The 21,729-nt window shown below is 44.3% G+C and overlaps 1 protein-coding gene across 1 annotated transcript in view; it reads left to right on the top strand.

Annotated features, from left to right (window-relative positions):
* The window catches only part of LOC144503259 (myosin-IIIa-like), a 159,092-nt gene that overhangs the window by 37,405 nt on the left and 99,958 nt on the right, over positions 1–21,729 (top strand). The window contains exon 2 of the mRNA XM_078227691.1: positions 5,072–5,255. Coding sequence (XP_078083817.1) covers positions 5,088–5,255 — 168 coding nt within the window. The 5' untranslated portion in view covers positions 5,072–5,087. The remainder of the gene's footprint in view (positions 1–5,071; positions 5,256–21,729) is intronic.

The following is a 21,729-nucleotide window of genomic DNA, read 5'->3' as shown; positions in this document are numbered from 1 at the left end:
CTCCTTGTCAATGGTGGCCTTTTGAGCAGGGTGGCTGCCGAGTTGCAGGAGGTGTTCAGAATATTCCAGAATCACTTCTTCGATATATACAAGAGGTGGGATACTTGGCTGACCGGGTGTGGGTTGACATTTGAGTTTTGTTTTGGTAACATGCAAGGACATAGAGGGTATAGAGGGATATGGGCCAAATGCAGGCAATTTGGACTAGCTTAGTGGTAAAAACTGGGTGGCATGGACAGGTTGGGCCGAAGGGCCTGTTTCCACGTTGTAAACCTCTATGAATCTATGACAGGCCAATTCTCTTTTATGCAGGATTGAAGAGATCACGACTGCCTTGCAAATCTGGTGTAGAATAGGCAATGATGCTGTAGTCATCCACAAACTATCTATGATGTTCAGTTTAGTTTTGACACAAAGATGACTGAGGTTAAAGAGTTTGGGGAGTTCTTTGACCTTTAATATCAGTAGGGTGAGTGCACAGCATCTTGATGCTCCAACCAAGCCCCAGCTCCTCCTTAGATGTATATGTTTCATCCAGTCCATAGCGCCACCGATGTTATGAAAGTTCTTCTAACTTCATAGAGTCCCTACAAGTGCTGAAGGAGACCAGTTGGTCCATCGAGCTTGCACTGACAACAATTCCACCTAGGCCTTATTCCCGTAACCCCTTTAATTTACGTTGCTAATCCCCCTGAAACTAAGGGGCAATTTATTGTGACCAATCAACCTAACCCGCACATCTTTAGAGTGTGGGAGGAAACCGGAGCACCTGGAGGAAACCCATGCAGACATGGGGAGAACATACAGACTCTGCACAGTCACCCAAGGCCAGAATTGAGCCCGGGTCCCTGACGCTGTGAGGCGGCGGTGCTAACCACTGTGCCACCCTGCCGCCCTCCTTATTTAAGTGATTTATTAGTGCCTACTCCAGTTATGCCACTTTGTTGTCTCCAGTCCTTGTTATTTTTCTTTGCTGAATTTTTCATGAGGGTCCCAGAAATATACAATTGATCTAGCATAAAAATCCACCGATCTTTTGTTCCTAATGCTAATCTTATACCACCACTGATGTAAGTAAATAGTTTGAGAAACCATACATGTCAGGCCCTACGGGTAACCAGCTAATTAATACTGCTCAACTAGTTGGAGTGAACAGTTACATGCTGATAGGACAGGGTGCTACACCGATATGCTTCCACTTTAAATTATTAATGTTTGTGATTCTAAATTATATTCTGATTATGTACTGTATAAACATTGAATTACATTCCATGTATGATGTGTTGCCATGCATAAACATTGAATGACATTCCCAGGATCATGTATTTGTAGCTCACACAGCCAATGCAGTGTTTTTGAAGCATAGTCATTGTTGTTTAGATGACAATGGTGCTCAAACCGGGGTCTGAGGGAGGTTCGTCAAGACTTTCTAAGGGGTCCATGAAATAATCTCTCTAACAAGCAAGAGAAAAACACAAGGAGGAGAAAGAGAAGGAAAGAATAAAGGAAAAAATCAGCCGCTTTATATAAATTAACAGTACTGTTGGGCTGTTCAGACATCTGACAGAATGTCCACCTGAAATCTCCAAAGACTTGACTGCAGTGGTTGTTTGTGGGGTCTGTCTCTTTAAGACAGCACAGCAGAAGAGGGTCACTTGGCTTGAGGGACCAATCACACCGGAGGGTTGAGTCCTCTCTCATGCAGAATCATTGAGCAGCCATGTATTAAGCATGTAAAAACTGGGACTGTGCCCCATGGCAGCCTTGGCTGCTATTCCCTGTACCTGATTTCTCTTTATCAATAAATACCTTTTGTTCCTAACAAATTCTGACGTGGCCGGATGTCGTACGAGGGGTGCCGTGCCACTACATTGACTTTCTTTGCAGTGATGGTCATCTTGACTGCCATGGTTTTCAATGGGAGTTTTGCTGTAGGGAGGAGGTTGGTTGTGGGGGAAGGGAGGTCGGAAGGTCAGCTGCAGCTGTAACACGAGGATACATTCAATGTGGATTCATGCAGTGAATAAGTACAAATATAACGCTGCCTGAATGCTTGAGTATTTCTACCTTTCTCTGCTTTATCTTGCTGGCTTGATTCTTGGAGTTGTGAAAAGCTGTTAGTTTGACCTATGGGCCTGAAGAATATTTCAGAGAATATCATGTTGCAGTGAGTACTCTGTGAAGGAATTGGTGGGAAGAAAATGTGTATGTTTACGCAAAGTTATTTTTTAAAATTAAAATTGTAACCTGCTTTGATCCTGTTGGACATCTAAATAGGGTAATAGTGCTATTAATCATGATTAACCGCCCAAAGATGTGCGGGTTAGGTGAATTGGCTGTGCTAAAATTGCCCCTTAGTGCCAGGCGGATTAGCTAGGAGGTTATGGGGATAGGGCCTGGGTAGCGTTGTTGTTGGTGCAGACTCGATGGGCCAAATGGCCTTCTTCTGCACTAGGATTCTATGAATTGATCAATGGCTCTTTTGGATGTGATGGATATTTGATGAGATCTGTGATCTGATTCGATACAATACCTATGGCACTAACAGCCAATCTTTAACCATATTAAAAGCTGTTCAGTCAGTGTGAATCAGACTGGGATGGCACGGTGGCACAGTGGTTAGCGCTGCTGCCTCACAGCCTCAGGGACCTGGATTCGATTCCAGCCTGGGGTGACTATCTGTGTGGAGTTTGCACGTTCTCCCCGTGTTTGTGCGGATTTCCTCCAGGCGCTCCGGTTTCCTCCCACAGTCCAAAGATATCCAGGTTAGCTGGATTGACCATGCTAAATTGGCCCTTAGAGTGAGGATATTAGCAGGGTAAATATGTGGGGTTACAGGGCCTGGTGGGATTGTTGATGGTGCATGCTTGATGGGCCGAATGGCCTATTCGGCACTGTAGGGATTCTATGATTCTATGTTAGTAAAGTCACACATATCCTTTATCTCTGATTTGTGTTGTCTGTCTCATTACTGCCTACATCAGTGAAATAGTTTTCAAATTGCTACTCTAAGAAATTACCTGTTGTGTTAAGAGCATTATTACAACACTCTTTACATGCAGCATTTTCATATTTTGAGTATTCTTTAGTATTATAATTTAGATGGGGGGTTTGTCTCTGTAAAGGTTTTTTTTAACCAATAGCTGCTGTAGGAAACACAACAACCAATTAGTGCATAACAGTATCCTACAAACAATAATGCTGTGTTTTTAGTGACATTGGTAGAGAAGACGCAGGCTCATGGAACCAACGCAGTTTTGTCCTGATAAGTGTAACTCAGCCAATCTGTTTTTTTCTCTATGAAAATACACGCAAGATATAAATCAGTGGGCAGCTTGCTTTGTTTTCGATTCTGGGAAGAGATCTAACAACATTATCCACATAAAACAGTGCTTTATTAAGGTCTATAAAAGATTGCTTCATCCACATGTTCTGAAAATTATCAACCTAAGGAATATGTTTTAAGAAGGATATTTTAACCTTTGTGTTGCATGTTCTTATGTTACCTGTGATTTTAGTTATTTACTGTAATGGGGTCAGACCTGTGCTTCTGCATCTCAGAGAATATGTAATATCGTACGACACAGTTAAAGCTGTAAAGTTTATTTATGAGTGTCACAAGTAGGCTTACCTTAACATTACAATGAAGTTACTGTGAAAATCCCCTAGTCGCCACACTCTGGCACCTGTGCGGATACACTGAGGGAGAATTTAGCATGGCCAATGCACCTAACCATCACGTCTTTCGGACTGTGGGTGGAAACCGGAGCACCTGGAGGAAATCCACACAGACACGGGGAGAATGTGCAGTCTCCACACAGACAAGTGACCCAAGCTGGGAATCGATCCCGGGTCCCTGGTGTTGTGAGGCAGCAGTGCGAACCACTGTGCCACCATGGCGCCCGAGGAGGTGACCATTCAGCCCATCAAGTCTGTCCCAACTCTTTTGAAGAACAACCCTGTCCTTTTCCCTGTATAACAGAAGTTTTTCTCCTTTAAGCGTTTGTGGAAAATGTGGCACACACCCTGTCATTTTAACTCCATTTATTTTGTTTCATGATTATGCAAGAGTGCTGTTATTACTAAGAGCCCCTAATACTGCATCCGTATCTTGCTGTCTTCCATTGCTCCTGTGTATTTTTACATCAATAAATAAACCTGATTAAAGCTTTACCTTTGTATTCATTTGTCTGATAGAATGGTAATTTCCACCGTTAAAAGCACACCTCAGAAGTATTTCATTGCATTTGAAATGCTTTGCGATGTTAGAGAGTTTCTTTTTTAATAATTCTGGGACATGGGCGTCGCTGGCTGGCCAGCATTTATTGCCCACCCCTCGTTGCCCTTGGAAGGCAGTTGAGAGTCAACCACATTGCTGTGGCTCTGGAGTCACATATAAGCCAGACCAGGTAAGGACAGCAGATTTCCTTCCTGAAGGACATTAGTGAACCAGATGGGTTTTTCCGACAATTGTTTCAATGTCGTCTGTGGACTTTTAATTCCAGATCATTTTTATTGAATTCAAATTCCATCATCTGCTGTGGCAGGATTCGAACCCGGGTCCCCAGAACATTAGTTGAGTTTCTGGTTTAATAATCTAGCGACAATACGACTCGGCCATCGCCTCCCCAATGTGAATGGCATAATATAAATGCAAGTCTTCCTTTTATATCTACCTTCCAAAGGGAAGAGAAGATTGTGTTGATCACCAAGTGTGATTTCTGGTATCTATATACCACAACCAGGGGTTCTTATTAATTCCATTTCATGCTATCCCACTTTTGACAAACAGATGAGGACACCGGTAACTGATCATAGGAATCTTTTACTGGCTTATGGCCCTTTTACCATCAATGTTTGGAGTAAGCTTGGCCTGTAACAAACCCTTCTGTAAATGTTGTAGACAAGATGACTAGAAGAGGAGAGAAACAGAACCTTCATTAAAGTCACATTGCCTTTTGAATTTCTATCCAAGATTGTTGTGATTTGGTAAAAATAAGATTTTGTTTGTGGGCTCTGAATGTTAACAAGTGCCAAATGTATTTATTGTTTCTTTATCATTGTTTATCAGGGGATCACTTTTAGGGATGTTCCCGTTAACTGGAAAAACGATCACCTTTGACAGCTTCCCTGATCCCTCGGATACATGGGAGATTATTGAAACCATTGGCAAAGGAACCTATGGCAAAGTCTTCAAAGTACGAAACAAGAAAAATGACAGCAAGGCTGCTGTTAAGATTCTGGATCCAATCCACGTGAGTAAATGTGCTGATGTTTGCCATGCGCTGTGTTCTTTACATTTTACCCAAGCCTTTCCAAATATAATTGGGCAAAGCATTATCCCTATCACTTTGAGTTCATGTGTAATGACGGATCAAACACACATAAAGTAGCGAGAACAAGAAAGGAAGATCAGAGTGCTGATGACAGCCTGATTGTCTCTTGGATTTACAGCCTGTGCTGTGCCTGGCTTTTCACAAAAGAACAAAACCTTCTGATCAACGTGTTCACAACTAGATATCACATCATTACTATTCATTCCATTTCGCCACAGTCTGTCTTGAGTGATGCCGTTTTAACATTTGTTTTCATTTGTTTCAGTTATTCTGAAATATAATGATTTGACATTGATTTATAGACAATACTGCCTGAAATGAGGCAATAAAAGGAGGGCTTAATGCAAAAATTGTGAATGTTGTGGGTTCCTGAATCACAGGCAGCAAGGACTTATTACTCGGTGTAGTTTATTCACTCGCTCAGCAGCTACTTCAACATTTGTGCTCTGCCCGCGTTCCCGGAGATAACTCCCATGCCCTGACACGCTTTTAGTAGCCACAACATCAAGTTATTACATTTCCACTCGGTCTACATCTTCCATATTTAGATGGAATACGCGGTGGTATGCGATGCGATAGGAAACAATGTACAGACCATTGAACAAGCTAACAATGCCTAACTATTTACATACATAATGAGGTGTGGATTAAGCAGTTGCAGCTGATGCATAGCCCATCACGTCTTCTTCTCTTCTTCCACCCCGCCCCCCGTTCTTCTTGTAGAAAGATCAGACTCAAAAGCTAGGCTAGATGGTAATAAAGTACTGGAACCACGTGTCCACTTTGCTCAGGCACCCTGAGCACGTGGTTATGCTGGTTGGTGGTGCTGAAGTCTTTCTGGTCTTTCTTTGGCTGGTGTCATTAGTGTGGATGACCCGGAACATTCTATTATCGACTTGCTGTGTTGACTCTGGAGCAGACTCTGGCTTTGGGGAGGCCTGTGCTATAGGCCGGGTACTCACACCTTCAGTGCGGATGGTTTGTCTGCCATAAGCCACGAGGTCTGCCTGGGTACTGCATTCTGGTGTTACATAGAGTCATAGAGGTTCCAGCATGGAAATAGGCCCTTCCGCCCAACTTGTCCATGCCGCCCCTTTTTTAACCCCTAAGCTAGTCCCAATTGCCCGCATTTGGCCCATCTTACCCATGTAACTGTCTAAACGCTTTTTAAAAAACAAAATTGTACCCACCTCTACTACTACCTCTGGCAGCTTGTTCCAGACACTCACCACCCTCTGAAAAAATGTGTGAAAATATTGCTCCTCTGGACCCTTTTATATCTCTCTCCTCTCACCTTAAACCTATGCCCTCTAGTTTTAGACTCCCCTACCTTTGGGAAAAGATATTGACTATCTAGTTGATCTATGCTCCTCATTATTTTATAGACCTCTATAAGATCACCCCTAAGCCTCTTATGCTCCAGGGAAAGAAGTCCCAGTCTATCCAACCTCTCCTTATAACTTAAACCATCAAGTCCCAGTAAATCTTTTCTGCACTCTTTCTAGTTTAATAATATCCTTTCTTTAATAAGGTTACCAAAACTGTATACAGTATTCCAAGTGTGGCCTTTCCAATGTTTTGTACAACTTCAACAAGACGTCCCAACTCCTGTCTTCAATGTTCTGACCAATGAAACCAAGCCTGCTGAATGCCTTCTTCACCACTCTGTCCACCTGTGATTCCACTTTCAAGGAGCTATGAACCTGTATCCCGAGATCTCTTTGTTCTATAACTCTCCCCAATGCCCTACCATTAACTGAGTAAGTCCTGCCCTGGTTCAATCTACCAAAATGCATTACCTCGCATTTATCTAAATTAAACTCCATCTGCCATTCGTCAGCCCACTGGCCCAATTGATTTAGATCCTATTGCAATCCGAGATAACCTTCTTCACTGTCCACTATGCCACCAATCTTGGTGTCATCTGCAAACTTACTAACCATGCCTCCTAAATTCTCATCCAAATCATTAATATACATGACAAATAACAGTGGACCCAGCACCGATCCCTGAGGCACACCGCTGGTCACAGGCCTCCAGTTTGAAAAACAGCCCACTACAACCACCTTCTGTCTTCTGTCATCAAGCCAATTTTGTATCCATTTGGCTACCTCACCCTGGATCCCGTGAGATTTAACCTTATGCAACAACCTACCATGTGGTACCTTGTCAAAGGCCTTGCTAAAGTCCATGTAGACAACATCAACTGCACTGCCCTCATCTATCTTCTTGGTTACCCCTTCAAAAATCTCAATCAAATTTGTGAGACATGATTTTCCACTCACAAAGCCATGCTGACTGTCCCTAATCAGTCCTTGCCTTTCTAAATGCCTGTAGATCCTGTCCCTCACAATACCTTCTAACAGCTTACCCACTGCAGATGTTAGACACACCGGTCTGTATTTCCCAGGCTTTTCCCTGCAGCCTTTCTTAAACAAAGGCACAAAATTTGTCATCCTCCAATCTTCAGGCATATCACCTGTGACTATCAGTGATTCAAATATCTCGGCTAAGCGACCCGCAATTTCCTCCCTAGCCAATCACAATGTCCTGGGATACACTTCATCAGGTCCCAGGGATGTATTTACCTTGATGCGCTTTAAGACTTCCAGCACCTCCTTCTCTGTTATAAGTACACTCCTCAAGACATCCCTATTTATTTGCCCAAGTTCCCTAACATCCATGCTTTTCTCAACAGTGAATACTGATGAGAAATATTCATTTAGGATCTCACCCATCTCTTGTGGATCCACACATAGATGACCTTGTTGATCCTTAAGAAGCCCTACTCTCTCCCTCGTTACTCTTTTGGCTTTTATGTATTTGTAGAAGCTCTTTGAATTCTCCTTTGCCTTATCTGCCAAAACAATCTTGTGTCCCCTTTTTGCCCTCCTGATTTCTCTCTTAACTCTACTCCTACACCCTCTATACTCTTCAAGAGATCCACTTGAACCCCGCTGCCTATGTATGTCATGTGCCTCCCTTTCCTTCTTGACCAGGTCCTCAATATCCCGAGTCAATATCCCGAGACAGAGGGTGGCAGTGGAGGGGTCTTTTTCCGGTTGGAGGTCTGTGACTAGTGGTGTTCCGCAGGGCTCTGTACTGGGACCTCTGCTGTTTGTGATATATATAAAGGATTTGGAGGAAGATGTAACTGGTGTGATCAGTAAGTTTGCAGACGACACGAAGATTGCTGGAGTTGCGGATAGTGATGAACATTGTCAGAAAATACAGCAGGATATAGATAGGCTGGAACATTGGGCGGAGAAAGGCAGATGGAATTTAATCCAGATAAATGCGAAGTGATGCATTTCGGTAGATCTAATGTAAGGGGGAGCTATACAATAAATGGCAGAACCATCAGGAGTATAGACACATAGAGGGACCTGGGTGTACAAGTCCACAGATTCTTAAAGGTGGCAGCACAGGTGGAGAGGGTGGTGAAGAAGGCATATGGCATGCTTGCCTTTATTGGACGGGGCATAGAATATAAAAGTTGGCATATGATGTTGCAGCTGTATAGAACGATGGTTAGGCCACATTTGAAATACTGCGTCCAGTTCTGGTCGCCACACTACCAGAAGGACGTGGAGGCTTTGGAGAGAGTACAGAGAAGGTTTACCAGGATGTTGCCTGGTATGGAGGGTCTGAGCTATGAGGAGAGATTGGGTAAACTGGGGTTGTTCTCCCTGGAAAGACGGAGGATGAGGGGCGACCTAATAGAGGTGTATAAAATTATGAAGGGCATAGATAGAGTGAACAGTGGGAAGCTTTTTCCCAGGTCGGAGGTGACAAACTCAAGGGGTCACCGGGTTCAAGGTGAGGGGGGCAAGGTTCAACACAGATGTCAGGGGGACGTATTTTACACAGAGGGTGGTGGGGGCCTGGAATGCACTGCCAAGCAAGGTGATTGAGGCAGACACGCTGGGATCGTTTAAGACTTATCTAGATAGCCACATGAACAGACTGGGAATAGAGGGATACAAACGAATGGTCTAGTGGGCACATGAGCGGCGCAGGCTTGGAGGGCCGAAGTGCCTGTTCCTGTGCTGTATTGTTCTTAGTTCTTTTGTTCTTTGTTCATCCAGGATTCCCTACTTCTACCAGCCTTGCCCTTCACTCTAAGAGGAATGTGTTTACCCTGAACCCTGGTTAACACACTTTTGAAAGCCTCCCACTTACCAGATGTCCCTTTGCCTTCCCACAGACTCCCCCAATTAACTTTTGAAAGTTCCTGCCTGATACCATCAAAATTGGCCTTGCCCCAATTTAGAATTTTAACTTTTGGGTCAGACCTATCATTCTCCATAGCTATCTTAAAACTAATGGAATTATGGTCACTGGTCCCAAAGTGATCCCTCACTAACACTTCTGTCACCTGCCCTTCCTTATTTCCCAATGGGAGGTTGGTCAAGCTTTGCCCTCTCTTTAGTCAGGCCATCCACATACTGAATGAGAAATTCCTCCTGAATACACTCAACAAATTTCTCTCCATCAAAGCCTCTAATACTATGGCTGTCCCAGTCAATGTTGGGAAAGTTAAAGTTCCCGACTATTACCATCCTATTCGTTTTGGAGCTAGCTGTAATCTCCTTACATATTTGTTCCTCAATTTCCCACTGACTCTTTAGGGGCCTATAGTACAACCCTATCAAAGTGATTTCCCCCTTCTTATTTCTCAGTTCTATCCATATACATTCAGTGGGCGAACTCTCGGATACATGGGTCTAGTTCCCATCACAATAGGCTAGACAGTACGTTGCACTTTGCTCCATGTCAATACTTACCTTCAGTCTTGTGTTACTGCAAATCACAATGAGGGTGGCGAAGATCTCCCCCTTTTCTGTGATGCTGTTGACAATCTTGCAATAGAGTGTTGTTGGAGGCTTTGTAGCTTCGCTGCTTTGGCTGAGCTCCAGTTCATTCGTGTTATTGATGGTCCTACCCAGGGAGGACTAGCTGCCATGAGCTGATGGCAGAGGAAAGTTGCTGTGGTTTCAATCTGCAGCATCCAGTGAAGTGGTTCCTTTTTCCACATTTGTTGCACCTTTTATCAAATGCAAAACAAGCTATTCTGTTCAGAAAGAGCTGGTCATTTCCACTCCATCTGATGAAGGAGCAGTGCTCCGAAAGCTTATGGTATTTGCTACCAAATAAACCTGTTGGACTTTAACCTGGTGTTGTGAGACTTCTTACTGTGTTCACCCCAGTCCAACGCCGGCATCTCCACATCTCTGCAGTTGGAGCAGGGCACACCCTATACTGCGAATACTTCTGTTTTCTGCCTAAAATAGCTGCTTTTTTTTGAATGTTCCTTTAACATACAGATACTAATAGATCTTTTTCTCAGCCGCTGCTTGCAAACAAAATTGCTGATAATTTCACAAACTCTTTGATCCCTTATTAGTTCATTAGTAAGAGTTCAAAACGCACAGTACTTTGCCGATATTTTCAGGGTGGCTGATTCATCTGCTCTTTGGTTTGTTGAGGATTATATTTTTGACTCAAAGACAGATATTCTTGAACGTTCTTAAGGGTCCTCTTCTTTCTCCTCTGACTGGGAAAACAAACAAATATCTCTATGGTCCGGGGACCCGCTAAGTTTAATAAGGTGTCGGCTTGTACCGTTTTCAACTTGTCAGACAGTGCACCAACGCAGTAAATACACTGCTCCTTCTCAAACTTTTCCCAAGGGGCGGCATGGTGACGCATTGGTTCACACTGCTGCCTCACAGTGCCAGGGACCCGGGTTCAATTCCAACTTCGGGATTGAGTTTACTCATTCTCCCGTGTCTGCGTGGGTTTCCTCCGGGTGCTCCGGTTTCTCCCCACAGTCCAAAGATGCACAGGGTAGGTACATTGGCCATACTAAATGCCCCATGACTCTATGTGAATGTGTTAGGTTTCCGAATCACAGACAGCAAGGACTTATAACAAAGAACACTTTATTCACTCGCTCAAGAGCTGCTTGAACACTTGTGCTCTGCCTGCGCTGCCAGGGATAACTCCCACGCTCCTGACATGTGAACTCTTTTGTAGCACTTCATCACGTTATCACATGACCCCCTTGGTCTATAAGATATTTCACTTTGGAATTGTAATGACAGCTTTTAGGTTATTATGTCAGGAGTTGGCAGTATGACACAGGAGTTTTCTACATTGACTCATTCATCTTTGATGAAAGCATTGCAGATAGAATAGAATCATAGAATCTCTACAGTGCAGAAGGAGGCCATTTGGCCCATCGAGCCTGCACCGACAACAATCTCACTCAGGCCCTATCTTCGTAACCCCACGTATTTACCCTTGCTAATTTAGTATGGCCAATCCACCTAATGTAGCGCACCACCAGCCATGAAAAAAAAGTAATGACTATGACCTGAATTTTATGCTCCTCCATCAGTGAGTTTTTTAGGCAGGGGGAAGGTGAAATTGCAAGGATGGGCTTCGCTCCGGATTTCCGCCTGCCCCAACCACACAATAATTCTATACTGTGGCGGGCAATGCTTCAGATGTGAAGTCCATCCTTGCCCATGGCCACTTAAGGGAGGTTTCATGAACAGCCTCAATTTTTAGGCTGATAGCAACATTGAGCCTCTGTGGGAGAAGACCAGAAAGAATCAAAGATAGATCTCTGTAAGGAAAGGGAGCTGCCTCCATCAAAATCCCCCTTCTGACTAGGGGTGCCCTCCCCTTAAGGCCCAGTGACCTCTGGAGTACCCCCCCCCCCCGCCCTCCCCACACTTTCTAACCTGCCTTTTCCTCGAGAACCCGATCACCCCTTCCACTCCCCTCACTGCAGGGCCCAGAGATCCAATTGGCCAAATACTCTTGAAGGTGGGTGAAAACCATGATCTGCTCTTCCTCCATCTGTCTGTCACTCTGCACTTCAAAACAAGAACAAGGGAAGAGGGAATTATTTCAGCCATGGGAAATATGCAGTGATGTTAAAGTAGATACAGGCATCTTCCCAGGCTGCGTAAGATTCCTACAAGCTCAGTAATTGTCACAGTCTTGATGCCTCCACTAATGGTTCAGAATTGGTCTTAATTATGTTCTCCCACCTGTGGGACACTGATATGATACTTATAATGCCACTTCTGTAATAGTCTTTGGGAAAATTAAACCTTGCCCAAGCCAAGACTTACATCTAAGGCCTCTGAGTCTCAGAGTGAGCAGTGGAAATCTCTGATGATTGGGAGAATGAAAACACTGACAGCTATTTCATATGGGAGGGGGTTCTGGAAACAACCCTGCATTTCATTTTCCTTCTACTTTCTCCACTGCCTGGAATTCTTTGGTAATAAGAAGGAAAATCCAGGCCTACTTGTACCATAGAGTCATGGATGTCTATCAGAGTTCTGAATGAATCCCAATGTTCCCAATGCGACAGCAGCAAAAGAAAACTTTCTCTGTAAATTTTGACAGAACTGTCAACATCGGAAGAACTGTTTTTTGGAGTAAGATTTATCATCAGCAAGAGTGATACAGATGGCAAATCCATTTAATGATATGTGCAGCCAGAGTGATTTTTCAGAGTGACAGGTAACCCATGGATCACAATTTCGAGCCAAAGATGAATGATTGCCCCTCTTCATGTGTGGCACTCGAAAGGTCTGCTGTTGAACATTAGAAAGTAAGATTAGTACACTGAGATCACTCTGGATCTGAGAATCCCATTATATTGGAGCTCCATATTTACCTCCAAGGTAAAGGGTGTCTAAGCTAACATTCACTATTATCCTTTTGATTTGGTTTGATTTGATTTATTATTGCCACATGTATTAGCATACAGTGAAAAGTATTGTTTCTTGCGTGCTATATAGACAAAACATACCATTCATAGAGAAGGAAAGGAGAGAGTGCAGAATGTAGTGTTACAGTCTTAGCTAGGGTGTAGAGGAAGATCAACTTAATGTGAGATAGGTCCATTCAAAAGTCTGATGGCAGCAGGGAAGAAGCTGTTCTTGAGTTGGTTGGTACATGTCCTCAGACTTTTGTATCTTTTTCCTGATGGAAGAAGGTGGAAGAGAGAATGTCCGGGGTGCGTGGGGTCCTTAATTATGCTGGCTGTTTTGCCAAGGCAGCGGGAAATGTAGACAGAGTCAATGGATGGGAGGCTGGTTTGCGTGATAAAAATAGTGGTGGGTTTTAAACACTAGCAAAAAGCTGAAGAGCCAGTTGTGTAAACTGGTCTCAAGGTGTAACAATGGAGTGGTATGACTTATTAAGAAACGACAACCAAGATTTTCCGCCATTAAGATCACCAAGCATCTCATTACCCACTTGGAGTCTGTCACATTGTGTGTCAGTAAGGACAGGTGAGTGTGACAACTGTTTCCCCTGTCTTTTTCCCCAATTTCTGACCCCAAGCCACCTCCTAGGGAACCAGCACCACTAGCAGCATAAACCACACAACGGGGGTTGTGGGTCAAGGTGACACAGTGGATAGCACTGCTGCCTCACAGCGCCAGAGACATGGGTTCAATTCTGGCCTTTGGGTGACTGTCTGTGTGGAGTTCGCACATTCTCCCTGTGTCTGTGCGTGTTTCCTCCGGGTGCTGCGGTTTCCTCCCACACTCCAAAGTGCGGGTCCAATCGATTGGACATGCTAAATAATTGTGCCTCAGTGTCAGGGGGATTAACATGAAAAATACATAGTGTTGCAGGGATAGGGCCTGGGTGGGATTGTTGTTGATGCCAACTTAATGGGCTGAATGGCCTCCTTTTGCACTGTAGGGATTCTATGATTCCAACAATATCTTTGATTTGAATTTTTGATTTGATTTATTATTGTCACATGTATTAGTATACAGTGAAAAGTAGTGGATAGCATATCGAGGAAGATAAACTTTTGGAAGCCTTTTCTACATTATGATGTTTGATTGGTTTTTGCTGTGGAAGGTCTTTGCAGATGTCTCCAAAAGTACTCAGAAAGTAACTTTTTGAACAGGTGAAATGAATTTCTTAAATGGAATTCCTTTATTCCTGTACTCTGAAGAGCTGAATGATAAGCATACAAGGCAGGCTATGTCAGGAAGGCATCACAGACTTCTCTTGTTTCCTAAATATCAATAATTCAAAGCATTTACTGATCTCGAGGGTCTTATTTAGATTGCTTCAACTGTCACTGCTTTAGAAAGCTGTATTTACTCCTGAAATCTATTGAATAGTTCCACTAACTATTGGCTAAAGACCAACAACCCATTTACACCAGTGAAACTGAGGTGAGAGTTAAATTAAATGATATCTGAAAAGTTAAGTCTGAAGTTTGGAGAGCAGAGAGGCACTGACAACACTTTCTGGATGTCCACATTTAGCTGCTCATATGCAGTTCCCAAAATTTGAGGTCAGTTTCAAGGTTGTATGATGATAAATGCTGACAGTTTATTGTCAGTATAACCACAAAATCCAGGTCTTTTTTTAATACTGTTGCTGTGGATTTGGGGAAATATTTGCAGTGCTGTGGGGAAAGAACAGGGGAGTGGTACTAATGGGAAAAGCTCAACCAAGACAGCGGCTACAGGCATAGTGAGTTGAATGGTCTCCTCTTGTGTTGTATCATTCTATGACGGTGCCTCCCGAATGCTGTGCTTTTGGTTATTGCCGTAAAGATGTAATGACCCACATTTAACTTGTCATCAGCGATGTGGAGTAATATCATTCAATGAACTATTTATCACCTTGTCCCAACTCTTGTTTGGTCTGTCTGATTCTCCATCATCCCCAAGTTATAGTTCACTCGTGATTATGTTTTGATAAAGCATTTGGGGGGTCGGGGAGTGAGGAAGGTGGAGTTGAAACCACAATCAGATGAGCCATGATCTTACCAAATGGCGTAGCAGGCTCAAAGGGCTGGATGGCCTACTCCTGCACTTAGGTCTTAAGTGAAAATCCCACAGTGGCCACAATCCGGCGCCTGTTTGGGTACACTGAGGGAGGATTTAGCATGGCCAATTCACCTAACCAGCAAAGTCATGGGCAGATGCGTGCCATCAAAGCTGTACTTAAGATGACACTCAATGAAGACCGCATCCAACTGATAGGGAAACATGTGAAGATGACTTACGAATGTGCAATTCTGACAGATGATTAAAGGAGGAGTTGGGATATTGGTGTGAGTACGCAGAAGCAATTTGTTAGAAGTGAAGTAAAGCTGCACCGACGAACGTGTCCCAGCCACGGCCAGTTACCTGATAATCAGGACAACAGGAAATGGGTAATCTGGCCTGTAGAGTACAAAAACACTTTTAAATAATCAAGGCACAGACACATATTCCAGAGAGAAACTGGCTTTAAACCAATCAAGATGGGGGTCAGAGGTAGTAAAATTAAAGTTTTAAAAAAGTATTATTGTCACAAGTAGGCTTACATTAACACTGCAATGAAGTTACTGTGAAAATCCCTTAGTCGCCACACTCTGGCGCCTGTTTGGGTACACTGAGGGAGAATTTAGCATGGTCAATGCACCTAACCAGCACGTCTTTCGGACTGTAGGAGGAAACCAGAGCACCCAGAGAAAACCCACACAGACACGGGAATAACGTGCAGACTCCACACAGACAGTGAACCAAGCCAGTAATCGAATCTGGGTTCCTGGCATTGTGAGGCAGCAGTGCTAACCACTGTGTCACCTTGCTGCCTAAAGTAAAAGGGATCGAGTTAGGACATTTGGGCGGCACGGTAGCACAGTGGTTAGCACTGCTGCTTCACAGCTCCAGGGACCGGGGTTCGATTCCCGGCTTGGGTCACTGTCTGTGTGGAGTTTGCACATTCTCCTCGTGTCTGCGTGGGTTTCCTCCGGATGCTCCGGTTTCCTCCCACAGTCCAAAGATGTGTGGGTTAGGTTGATTGGCCATGCTAAAATTGCCCCTTAGATGCGTTTAAATGTGTAGGGATATGGGGGTAGGGTCTGGGTGGGATTGTGGTCGGTGCAGACTCGATAGGCCAGATGGCCTCTTTCTGCACTGTAGGGTTTCTATGATTCTATGATTGAAGGATAGGGAGAAAGAACACTTTCTTTATAAAAATTATTCGCAAGATGCATAAAAGTGAGTTGGAGAGTCTTTCAAATCCATGCAAAATCTGTTGCTTTAATTATATATACTTATGGCCTAGTAATTAACAGCAATCCTTCAGAAGGGTAAGGAATACCACTGAGTGAGGTGATCTGCAGGCGGGAATCGGAATCAATAGTGATCAGCTAATTTTGGTGTCTTTGGAGGTTACATAGGATATATAATCATGAAATTAGGGAAAAGAACTTGTGCTTTAGAAATAACTATGTTAGCTAAAAAAAAGTCAATAAGCTTCTCAAAGACGAAGCTATCAGAAATGGGACAATTAATGAATGAAACTTTTCCGAATGAGTGTAGAATTCATATGGAGTTTGTTGGCATTGCATAAAGCCACCTCGGCAGAGAAACTGTTTTCTTTCTCTCTCTGGAAAAACACAGAAACAGTTTCCAGAAATGTTGAGGTCCCTTGGTTCAGATTTCCATGTTGACACTCCTACGTCCATTGGATTGTGCACCCTTTTATCTATACAAGTATACGATAGTAAGGGTTGGCATATAGCCCTCAGCATGAGGTAAACTAAAAAATGACCTCAAGCTAAAGTGATAGACGGGGGTAAGGTGACCATCCTGACATCTTAGGTACTTGGCCTATACCCATTGGTTAGATATGTTCAAACAAATGATTGACTTAGGGTAAACCACCAGCCCCGAGAAATAAAGCGCATCAACGTGTGGTCAGAGACAGGGGGCAATCTTCATTAGGTAGCCACCTTCTTCAGCTGGAAGGTGGGCCAAGGGACATGGAGGAAGGTGAAAGGGATAAGAACATAGAACATAGAACAGTACAGCACAGAACAGGCCCTTCGGCCCACGATGTTGTGCCGAGCTTTATCTGAAAACAAGATCAAGCTATCCCACTCCCTATCATCCTGGTGTGCTCTATGTGCCTATCCAATAACCGCTTAAATGTTTCTAAAGTGTCTGACTCCACTATCACTGCAGGCAGTCCATTCCACACCCCAACCACTCTCTGCGTAAAGAACCTACCTCTGATATCCGTCCTGTATCTCCCACCACGAACCCTATAGTTATGCCCCCTTGTAATAGCTCCATCCACCCGAGGAAATAGTCTTTGAACGTTCACTCTATCTATCCCCTTCATCATTTTATACACCTCTATTAAGTCTCCCCTCAGCCTCCTCCGCTCCAGAGAGAACAGCCCTAGCTCCCTCAACCTTTCCTCATATGACCTACCCTCCAAACCAGGCAGCATCCTGGTAAATCTCCTCTGCACTCTTTCCAGCGCTTCCACATCCTTCTTATAGTGAGGTGACCAGAACTGCACACAATATTCCAAATGTGGTCTCACCAAGGTCCTGTACAGTTGCAGCATAACCCCACGACTCTTAAACTCCAACCCCCTGTTAATAAAAGCTAACACACTATAGGCCTTCTTCACAGCTCTATCCACTTGAGTGGCAACCTTTAAAGATCTGTGGATATGGACCCCAAGATCTCTCTGTTCCTCCACAGTCTTCAGAACCCTACCTTTGACCCTGTAATCCACATTTAAATTAGTCCTACCAAAATGAATCACCTCACATTTATCAGGGTTAAACTCCATTTGCCATTTTTCAGCCCAGCTTTGCATCCTATCTATGTCTCTTTGCAGCCTACAACAGCCCTCCACCTCATCCACTACTCCACCAATCTTGGTGTCATCAGCAAATTTACTGATCCACCCTTCAGCCCCCTCCTCTAAGTCATTAATAAAAATCACAAAGAGCAGAGGACCAAGCACTGATCCCTGCGGCACACCGCTAGCAACCTGCCTCCAATCCGAAAATTTTCCATCGACCACCACCCTCTGTCTTCGGTCAGACAGCCAGTTACCTATCCAATCGGCCAACTTTCCCTCTATCCCACCCTCCTCACTTTCATCATAAGCCGACCATGGGGGACCTTATCAAACGCCTTACTAAAATCCATGTATATGACATCAACTGCCCTACCTTCATCAACACACTTAGTTACCTCCTCAAAAAATTCAATCAAATTTGTGAGGCACGACTTGCCCTTCACGAATCCGTGCTGACTATCTCGGATTAATCCGCATCTTTCTAAATGGTCGTAAATCCCATCCCTAAGGACCCTTTCCATCAATTTACCAACCACCGAAGTAAGACTAACCGGTCTATAATTACCAGGGTCATTTCTATTCCCTTTCTTAAACAGAGGAACAACATTCGCCATTCTCCAGTCCTCTGGCACCATCCCCGTGGACAGCGAGTTCCCAAAGATCAACGCCAAAGGCTCTGCAATCTCATCCCTTGCCTCCCACAGAATCCTAGGATACATTTTATCAGGCCCAGGGGACTTATCGACCTTCAGTTTATTCAAAACTGCCAAGACATCCTCCCTCCGAACATCTATTTCCTCCAGCCTATTAGCCTGTAACACCTTCTCTTCCTCAAAAACATGGCTCCTCTCCTTGGTGAACACTGAAGAAAAGTATTCATTCATCACCTCGCCTATCTCTACTGACTCCATACACAAGTTCCCACTACTGTCCTTGACCGGCCCTAACCTCACCCTGGTCATTCTTTTATTCCTCACATAAGAGTAAAAAGCCTTGGGGTTTTCCTTGATCCGACCCGCCAAGGACTTCTCATGTCCCCTCCTAGCTCTCCTAAGCCCCTTTTTCAGCTCATTCCTTGCTAACTTGTAACCCTCAATCGAGCCATCTGAACCTTGTTTCCTCATCCCTACATAAGCTTCCCTCTTCCTTTTCACAAGACATTCCACCTCTTTTGTGAACCATGGTTCCCTCACTCGGCCATTTCCTCCCTGCCTGACAGGAACATACCTATCAAGGACATCCAGTATTTGTTCCTTGAAAAAGTTCCACTTTTCATTAGTTCCTTTCTCTGACAGTTTCTGTTCCCAACTTATGCCCCCTAATTCTTGCCTAATCGCATCATAATTACCCCTCCCCCAATTGTAAACCTTGCCCTGCCGTACGGCCCTATCCCTCTCCATTGCAATAACAAAAGACACCGAATTGTGGTCACTATCTCCAAATTGCTCTCCCACAACCAAATCTAACACTTGGCCCGGTTCATTTCCCAGTACCAAATCCAATGTGGCCTCACCTCTAGTCGGCCCATCCACATATTGTGTCAGGAAACCCTCCCGCACACACTGCACAAAAACTGCCCCATCCAAACTATTTGACCTACAAAGGTTCCAATCAATATTTGGAAAGTTAAAGTCCCCCATGACCACTACCCTGTGACCCCCACACATATCCATAATCTGCTTAGCAATTTCTTCCTCCACATCTCTATTACTATTTGGGGGCCTATAGTAAACTCCTAGCAACGTGACCGCTCCTTTCCGATTTCTAACTTCAGCCCATATTACCTCAGTGTGCAGATCCCCCACGAAGTGCCTTTCCGCAGCCGTTAAACTATCCTTGATTAACAATGCCACTCCTCCACCTCTTTTACCAGCTTCCCTACACTTAGTGAAACATCTATACCCCGGAACGTCCAACAACCATTCCTGTCCTTGTTCTACCCACGTCTCCGTAATGGCCACAACATCGTAGTCCCAAGTACCAATCCACGCCCCAAGTTCATCTACCTTGTTCCGGATGCTCCTTGCATTGAAGTAGACACACTTCAACCCACCTTCCTGTCTACCAGTACCCATCCTTGACCCTGATACCTTCCCCAATACCTCACCACCCTCACTGACTTCTGGACTACAACTCCCTTTCCCACTCCCCTGACAAATTAGTTTAAACCCCCCTGAAGAGCCGTAACAAATTTCCCTCCGAGGATATTGGTGCCCCTCTGGTTCAGGTGCACCCCGTCCTGTTTGTACAGGTCCCACCTTCCCCAGAACGTGTTCCAATTATCCATGTATCTGAAACCCTCCCTCCTACACCATCCCTGCAACCACATATTTAACTGCACTCTCTCCCTGTTCCTCAACTCGCTATCACGTGGTACCGGCAACGTACCAGAGATGACCACATGTTTCGTCTTGGCTCTCAGCTTCCAGCCCAGCTCCAGAAATTCCTGCTTTAAATCCCCGTCCCTTCTCTTACCTATGTCATTGGTACCAATGTGCACCACGACTTGTGACTGTTTCCCCTCCCCCTTCAGAATCTGGAAAACACGGTCTGAGTTCCCTAACACATCGCTAGAGAGCAGAATGCTTTCATCGCAAGCTACTGAGATCAACACGTTAATGGACAGGATTTTCCGGTCATGCCCTGAGACCGGAAATTCTTGCCCGAGGTCAACGGACCTTTAAATGGTTCGCCAAATTTTCCATCCCACCCGTGAGTGTTCAGGTGGAAAATTTACCCTATTCTGTACCAACTATGCGGTTTTCTCTGGAGTCAGTGAACCAATCTCATTTGTCATGGGGTTGTATGTTTTTCCTGTTTATTTCGCCAATAATAACTAAATTATAGAACCATAGAGAACCATAGAAAATTACAGCTCAGAAACAGGCCTTTTGGCCCTTCTTGTCTGTGCCGAACCATTTTATGCCTTGTCCCACTGACCTGCACTTGGACCATATCCCTCCACACCCCTCTCATCCATGAACCCGTCCAAGATTTTCTTAAATGTTAAAAGTGACCCCGCATTTACCACTTTATCCGGCAGCTCATTCCACACTCCCACCACTCTCTGCGTGAAGAAGCCCCCCCTAATATTCCCTTTAAACTTTTCTCCTTTCACCCTTAACCCATGCCCTCTGGTTTTTTTCTCCCCTAGCCTCAGCAGAAAAAGCCTGTTTGCATTCACTCTATCTATACCCATCAAAATCTTATACACCTCTATCAAATCTCCCCTCAATCTTCTACGCTCCAGGGAATAAGTCCCAACCTATTCAATCTCTCTCTGTAACTCAGCTTCTCAAATCCCGGCAACATCCTTGTGAACCTTCTCTGCACTCTTTCAACCTTATTTACATCCTTCCTGTAACTAGGTGACCAAAACTGTACACAATACTCCAAATTCGGCCTCACCAATGCCTTATATAACCTTACCATAACACTCCAACTTTTATACTCGATACTCCGATTTATAAAGGCCAATGTACCAAAGGCACTCTTTACGACCCTATCCACCTGTGACGTCACTTTTAGGGAACTCTGTACCTGTATTCCCAGATCCCTCTGTTCAACTGCACTCTTCAGAGTCCTACCATTTACCCTGTACGTTCTTCTTTGGTTTGTCCTTCCAAAGTGCAATATCTCACACTTGTCTGCGTTAAATTCCATTTGCCATTTTTCAGCCCATTTTTCTAGTTGGTCCAAATCCCTCTGCAAGCTTTGAAAACCTTCCTCACTGTCC

This window comes from Mustelus asterias, chromosome 2 (assembly GCF_964213995.1).
Source record: "Mustelus asterias chromosome 2, sMusAst1.hap1.1, whole genome shotgun sequence".
NCBI lineage: Eukaryota > Metazoa > Chordata > Chondrichthyes > Carcharhiniformes > Triakidae > Mustelus > Mustelus asterias.
The sequence above is the reverse complement of the archived record's forward strand: the minus strand, read 5'-3'. Positions and strand labels throughout refer to the sequence as shown.